We start from the raw sequence: 8198 nt of genomic DNA, 5'->3' as shown, positions 1-8198 counted from the left end.
TGATGAATATAAGAAAAATGATGTTTTTTTCTTGGTTTATTTTATTTAAAAAAAATTATATAAAGATAACATTATTATTATTAATAATCCTTTGTGATAAGTGAACTCATAATTTTTTGAATAATAAATGTAAAATAGGATTAACTTGTATACTCTTTAAATAATAAATGACTTAAATGTTAAAAACAAAGAAGATAAATGACCTAAGTATTACAAATAAATACTAGTGATACAAAATGATCTAACTTGTATACACTTTAAATGATAAATGTCTTAAATGTTAAAAAAAGAAGATAAATGACCTTAAGATAAATGATCTAAGATAAAGGGCCCAATATAATTTTGCCTTAACTAATTAACTATTGGTACAAAATGGAGAATATAATAATTTAGAAGTTATGCACATAGCTTATTGCCTTAACTAATTCTTTTGGTGTGCAAATGTGACGCTTATTGGCAGGGGCGGTTTTACCACCAAACTAGTCCGGGCATACGTCTAGGCTCGACCCATATACTCGGTAGCGGATCTGTTTAGGGACACATGGTAACCATGGTATTTCCTAGAGAACCATGGTATTTCCTAGATAATCTATAAATACTATATTAGCTGTTGTGTATCATATGTTTCTATGCGGTACTGTGTAGGGACACATGGTAACCATGGTATTTCCTAGAGAACCATGGTATTTCCTAGATAATCTATAAATACTATATTAGCTGTTGTGTATCATATGTTTCTATGCGGTACTGTGGAAAGTGAAGTATTTTCTCTCAACTAAAAAACGTTTAATGAGACTCGAACCAAGAACCACACGGTGCATTCATGCAAACTCAACCAATTGAACTACTTACAATTTGTGTATTCTGTATGTAACAATTTATATATATTCTATATATTTGGCACCCCAAAAATATCAGCCCATATCCGCCACGACCCATACATTCTTGATGTCACATGTAAATTTACGGTCAAAATTTTGTCCAAGCTCTACAAAATTTATGGCTCCGCCACTGCTTATTGCAAGACAAAGAATACTTACTAAAATATAAAAAGACGTTTTTCATAATGTTAATATTGGAAAACGTTTTCCATATCGTGAACTTCATGACTTTTCTACCTACATAGTACTCGTTTTCAATAATGCTAGAGAATTCAGATGCTATAAATAGATGTGAAGTATTTATGGCTACTGCATCCTCTCAAGCCAACAAGTCTCCATGGATCTTCCTTTTTATTTTCAAATTATTGCATCCATCTTAGCCTTATTGATTGTACAACTTCGGTTTAGATCTATTAGATCACCTAATAGACGTAAAGAAACAATACTCAGCAAAAATCACACCAAAATACCCGAACCATGTTGTGCCTTACCTTTCATAGGCCACCTTCATCTTCTAAGCACTAAAGAGCCATATTTTAGAACCTTTTCAACCATGGCTGAGAAATATGGTTCAATCTTCTCCCTTAGGCTTGGTTGCAACCAAACCTTAGTGGTGAATAGTAGGGAAATTGCCAAGGAATGTCTCACAAAAAATGACAAAGTTTTTGCCTCAAGACCTAATGTAGCAGCAGGGAGATACCTAGGTTACAACAATGCTATTTTAGCTCTTGCCCCATATGGAGATTATTGGCGAAACATGAGAAAAATTTCAACCCTTGAACTTTTATCAAGTCATAGGCTTGAAAAGCTAAAGCATGTTAGAGATTTTGAGATATATTCTCTAGTAAAAAATTTGTACACATTTGTTAAAAAATCAAATGGTTCAATTGAAGTACCTATGAGCAAGTTTTTAGATCATATGACATTTAATATAATTGTGAAGATGATAGCTGGTAAGAGATTTAGTGGTGAAACAATAAATCAAGAAGATAGTGAGGCATGGAGATTAAGGATAATTAAAGATACTACATATCTATCTGGTGTTTTTGTTATGGCTGATGCTATTCCTAACCTAAGTTGGTTTGATTTTCAAGGCCGCGTTGGTTTCATGAAGAGGACTGCTAAGGAAATGGATTTCATTCTTGATAAGTGGTTGAGTGAACATTATAAAAAGAGACATGAGGTACCAAGTGGTAAATGTGAAGATGATTTCATGGATGTATTGATATCAATGTTTGAAGAAGATGATGAAATTTGTGGCCACAAACGGGAGACAGTTATCAAAGCAACTACCTTGGTACGTTTTCCTTCATGCTTAGCAACAGCCATATATTCATATCATACTTTATTTTTTATTTTTTTATTATAGTGTGATATATATTGCAATATTAATCTATTATTTGATGGTTTAATTTTTTTTAATAATACTCTTAGTATAATTTAATCTGTTTTTTCTTCTATTTCACATGTTCCAAACATAATCGATTATTGTCATTCATTAATGTTGACATTTAGTATATTATATGTTATATTTTGCATCAAGTATATTACTTTACTGTGTTTTTATAATATTCATAAAAAGTCCTCGTGAACATAGCTCAATTGGTAGGGACAACGCATAATATATGCAAGGTTGGGATTCGAACCTTGACCACCACAAAAAAAAAAAAAATTCATAAAAAAATTTATAATTTTAATTTAGATATCCAAAAATCGATTCAAATTAAACCACAATGAATTGGATCAAATTTTTTAAAGGACTCGTCCAGATATATTGACTGAACGATACTTTGCTTCAAAATCGATCTAGACCAACCGCAAACACCCTTTGTTGAATTTTGAACTGCAGTAACTAACAATCAAAATATTTTTCATTCGTTGTTTAGGCCTAAATGAACTCTTAATATACATATGTTATTTGTTTCACTATTTAAGTCCTTCTATCTCTAAATACGAAAATATACTTCATCAGTTTTGAACGTTTCAATTATTTTTACCATTAAATATCATACTTATTTTTACTAATGTATCATCTTGAATAAATGAGTTGTACACACGGGTTGAAATTGAGACTTAGATTTAATATTAATATATTATAATATAACTAGTTATCACCTTTCAATTAAATAAATATATGAGAATCAATCGTTTTCATTATATATAAGAAGTCTCTAATATTCAGTAAAAAAGATGTTTCTGATATATTTTATGTAATTAAACTTTAAAATAGGCATAGCTTGGATATGATCATAGCCCTAAATATTTTGTGGTAATTCTTTCTAAAATTACGAAGGAGTACGTGCACAATTACAAATGATAAAAGGAAAATGATCTATGTATACCCATGTTCTCACATACAACTTGAGAGAGAAAAATAGAAAAAATGATGCGACGAAAGCGAGACACAGAGAAAATGAGGTATTAAATGAGTATCAATGAACTATATCTATAAAAAAACTTCACCTATATAAATAAAATGGTTAAATATGTTTTTGCAAACACTTAACCCTAAAAATTTCCCTCTAAAACCAATGCATTAATTGTTGTTAGTGCTAACCCTAAAAACTCCTCTCAAAATTCCACTATCTGAATTTTTTCAAAGTGTTTGGCTGTTTGAATTTCAAATTATTTTATTGGAACTAATTGGCATTTACCAATATACGTTATTAATAGTGATATTTTCCAAAGCAAAAATTTGACCAAGCCACTCAAACATATCACCACTCCCTCTTTTCCTCACTCTCTCTCACGTAACATCATGCCCTTTTCTTCTTCTTCTTAGCATATCTTTTGGTTTCCCACACATGTACCACACATCCAAACGCTCTCTCTTATTTTCTCTCCATCGCTGCTCATCTCTCTCAGTCAATCTCAGCCAATCCATCTCTTTCTCTCATGAGAACAAATATCATCCTTATAACAGCTCCTGCAATTTATGCTTTCTACTTCTCTATTTCCTCCTTTAATTTGATTGTTGCCATAACCAATTTTCCCTGTTACGACGGCGTCGACATATCAAGCTTTCCCGACAGTTTGAATCCCACACTACAATCTTCTTCTTCAAAACAAAATTTCTAAACCCTAACGCTTTGCTGATGGACCGGCGTCCATGGTTTAGCCTTCGTCGCTCGCTCGGTGGTATGTTTCTGATTATTTGCTCTGGTTTGAATAGTTGTCATACCTTCAAAAATTATTTGCTTTCTCTATTATGTTTTGGGTTATTATATTTTCACTCACATGTTCATATCTTTTGGGGTCTAATTTTTGTTTTTCCATAGATGATTTAATTGAAAAGTTGAAACAGTTGCATTTATGTACATTAGGAAGATGACGCCAAGGGGTTTGAAAAATCAGTATGTGGGAGCGGGTTTATTGGTGGTATGGTAGAACCGTTTTGATTTTTTTCTATGAATAATTGCTCCATTGGACGTTTGTCTTTAATTTTTTCTGTTACTCAGAATCATCATATTAGTGTGTGTTTTTCGTCACTGCTACTTCCTCTTCCGATGTTGCATTGTTGCCCTTGCTGCCAGTATCAATTTCGTTCAATGTCTCTCCAATTCATCCGACAGGTATATCTGGCAGCGAAAATTATGATTCAATTTTGAACTTAAGTTTGTTGAATTGAACGCATGGCCTGTTTGGATTGAGATTTGTTATTTAAATTGGTGCAACCCACATGAACCAATGCGCCGACGCCTGAATTCTGCATAATCAAGCTTGAATGTTACACACAGTCATAATTGAGATTCAATGTACCTGCATTTACTTACTGCTCCTCATTTTTTGATTTACTCATATAAAACCAGCCTATATATTCATAGGACTTAATTCATAGCATTGTATTAGAATTTCCATAATTGATGTTGACGAGGAGCATCTATTTGATGTTTTTGTTTTGATTTGTAGTGTTTCACAATAATTTATCTATCAAACTATTATGGCAGCAGCTGATGTTCTACTCAACTCTTAAGCATTTTGGTGTTGGACCCATCTTTGTTTTTCCGTAGTTATATACTATTATTTTCTGAATGCAATTCGAGCTATCATTGTCATGTTTTTGTCAAGTTCACTCCTATGTCAATGGAATGCTTTTATTTGTTTATAACCATTAACCGGTAGATGTCAATTGCAAAAATGATGCTATGCAGTTTTGGTGTATCAATAGTTCGATATGCTTCCATAATTTGAGGAAATTGTTGTCTATTATACAGTAAGGGAAACTATACATTTAATGTGTCAAAATCATTATATGATCAAAGATGTGTTCTTAAGGATGGGGACTAATACTTTGTCAATTTATTAAGTGTAACAAATCCTGACTCTATTATAGCAGAAATCATACATTATAGTAGTGAGGTTTTTTTTTTAATCAGCAATTATAGTAGTGAGGTTTGGGTTAGAGAAACAAAGCTCTGTATGTCATCAAAGCAAGATGGCAACATTGGGAGAAATATTTCAAAGGAGGATTTTACATTAAACCATTTAGCATTGATCGCACCAGTAAGCTGCCAAAAAATCCTCCTCCTTATTTGTTTTGCCTTAGAGTTGGTAGTTACAAATGATTTATATTTATTGCCTCAAGATATCTTAACCATGATTGGCGCAAGATATATTTCCCACTGTTGTATTTTTTGCAGTCAACTGTGTAATTTGTAGGTACAATTTGCTGATGAGTAAATGTACGACCTAGCTAATATTTACCTGAGTTTTGATATCAGAAATCTCAATTACTATTTATCAAATAATGAGTAGCGACATCATAATGCCCATGAGTAGAAATTCTGCTGTCTAATTTAAAATGCATGTGCCTTCTATTGAAACTAAACATCTTATGTGCAAGTTATAATGTTACGGTGGTTTGCAAGTTAGAATTAGAGTACATATTATTATACCCTTCAAAATATGTAGAACACAAGGTGTAAACAAAATCTAATAGAGATAATTTTAATAGATATAATCTAATAGATATAATTTTGATAGAAATTAACATGTGGTAGTTTAATTTATCTACCATCGCCTGTTTTTTTTCATGGTCAATTGTATGTGGTATTGTCAAGAGTTACTTCAAGAGAAGGTTTGAAGATTTTAATATCTAATGACGATGGTGAAGACGATTGTGTAACGTCTAATGTAGTTTATAGAGAAGTTTTTCGTAATCTTTCTTAATCTGTGTCATTTGTATGATTGAACAGATTTATAGTCTTTTTTATTTGTATGAATGATGTAATACACTATCTTTATTATCATACTAATGACTTATTTTTATGAAGACTTATACATATTTCTATATTATTGTCAGTTTCTACAATCTATATGACCCGTGCGGCGCACGGGTCGACGTTCTAGTTCTTTCTAAAATTACGAAGGAGTACGTGCACAATTACAAATGATAAAAGGAAAATGATCTATGTATACCCATGTTCTCACATACAACTTGAGAGAGAAAAATAGAAAAAATGATGCGACGAGAAAGCGAGACACGAGAGAAAATGAGGTATTAAATGAGTATCAATGAACTATATCTATAAAAAAACTTCACCTATATAAATAAAATGGTTAAATATGTTTTTGGTCCCCCTAACTTCTATCTTTAGTCATTACTTAATTTTAATAGCTTTTTTTAGTCTCTACAAAAAAATTTACTTCTAATTTTAGTCCCCGCTAAAACAAAGTTTGTTTAATTATCCTTAAATTCTTAAATTTTTGAATGATTTTTTTAGACAAGTTTAGAACACTATGAAAGGTTCATTTACTAAAATTTAGAATTTTTTAACATGAAACGAATTAAATATGAATTTTTTAAAACGATAAAAGTAAAAGATAAAAGTAATAAAATCCGGACGTAAACATCAAATTTTGCGATAATTTTTTGCGGAGGAACTTTTAGTAATGTTCTTAACACGGATACAAATTTGAATTGGTCAAGGACTAATGCTGAGTGCATATTTTTTTTGTAGGGACTATAAATACTATTAAAATTAAATAAGGACTAAACTTAAAATGTCTCAATTTTATAGGGACTAAACATATTTAGCCCAAAAATAGACGAGACCATACTTTCGACATCCATATATACATTTGCTTGGTCCAATACAAGACTTTAATTAAATATGCCTGTTCTAATAACTCAAGTCTAGTTAGTTATCTATCAAATACTCTAAATTTTAGGTCCTAATTTGCCTTTTTTTTGAAGCTTGCAAGTGCTACTACTATATACTCCAATAAGTGGTACATGAAGACCAATATATAATTTTTTTCTCTCTCTTCTAACTACTATTTTGCTTGCAGATTCTTATCCTTACAGCCTCAGGAAGTACAGCAATAACATTAGGATGGGCTCTTTCCCTACTTATAAACCACCCAACAGTCCTAAAACAAGCACAACAAGAGTTGGACACAAACATAGGAAAAGACAAATGGGTCCAAGAATGTGACATCAAAAACCTAAAATATCTTCATGCCATTATCAAAGAGACACTTCGGTTAAACCCACCAGCACCCTTGACAGGAATAAGAGAAGCCACTGATGATTGCCACGTGGCAGGCTACCATATCACAAAAGGCACTCGTTTGCTTATTAACCTATGGAAATTGCAAAGGGACCCACAAGTATGGTCCAACCCTAATGAATTTCAACCTGAGAGGTTTTTCAATATTCATGATCACATTGATAATTTTCAGAATCAGGACTTTGGATATGTGCCATTTAGCTATGGAAGAAGGTCATGTGCTGGTACAACATTTGGGTTGCAAGTGTTGCATTTGACTTTGGCTAGGTTGATTCAAGGGTTTGATATAAACACAAAAGAAGGTGGTCCAGTTGATATGATTGAAGGAGTAGGATTGGCATTGCCTAAGGAAAATCCACTTGAAGTTATGCTCCAACCACGTCTCCCATTGGAGCTTTATGAAAGCCTTTGATATTTGTATCAAGTGTCAAAGAAAATATAGAATATAGTATTTTTTTTTGTGTGTGTGATAAAATATATTGTTTGAATAATATGATATGAGATGGAGCTCAAAATAATCATATCATTCTCCCTTTTGGGTTATGGGCGTGCATGTATTACAACTAGGATTTCCACCCGTGCAACGCACGGCGAACAACTTTATTGTGGCGTTGTCAAAATATTTCAATAAAAGTAACACAGAAAAAAACCATATAATGCACTATTATGAGAAATCAGGTGTTGTCATCATCAAAATAAATATTTCATCATTTGACATATGTTTAGAAAAAAACTAAAATTACGACCAAAATAAACACATATAATGCACTTTTTAGAAAGTACTATCATATGGTTTGCATTGCAT

The 8198-nt window shown here is 31.9% G+C and overlaps 1 protein-coding gene and 1 long non-coding RNA gene across 2 annotated transcripts; both read left to right on the top strand.

Annotated features, from left to right (window-relative positions):
- Positions 1-1035: 1035 nt before the first annotated feature.
- Positions 1036-7936, top strand: LOC146896763 (dimethylnonatriene synthase-like). The gene is made up of 2 exons (XM_085738677.1): positions 1036-2178; positions 7173-7936. The coding sequence occupies exons 1-2, from the start codon at positions 1219-1221 to the stop codon at positions 7803-7805; spliced, it is 1593 nt and encodes a 530-aa protein (XP_085594803.1). The 5' UTR covers positions 1036-1218; the 3' UTR covers positions 7806-7936.
- Positions 2185-4856, top strand: LOC146896764 (uncharacterized). Its single transcript, XR_015023943.1, has 2 exons — positions 2185-4019; positions 4205-4856. It is a non-coding gene; the product is annotated as an uncharacterized LOC146896764 (long non-coding RNA).
- Positions 7937-8198: the final 262 nt, after the last annotated feature.

The sequence above is a fragment of the Medicago sativa genome, chromosome 8, assembly GCF_051527215.1.
Source record: "Medicago sativa cultivar Bolivia chromosome 8, Bolivia_mono, whole genome shotgun sequence".
Taxonomy (NCBI): domain Eukaryota; kingdom Viridiplantae; phylum Streptophyta; class Magnoliopsida; order Fabales; family Fabaceae; genus Medicago; species Medicago sativa.
Note: the sequence above shows the minus strand (reverse complement) of the source record. Positions and strands in the feature narration are given on the sequence as shown.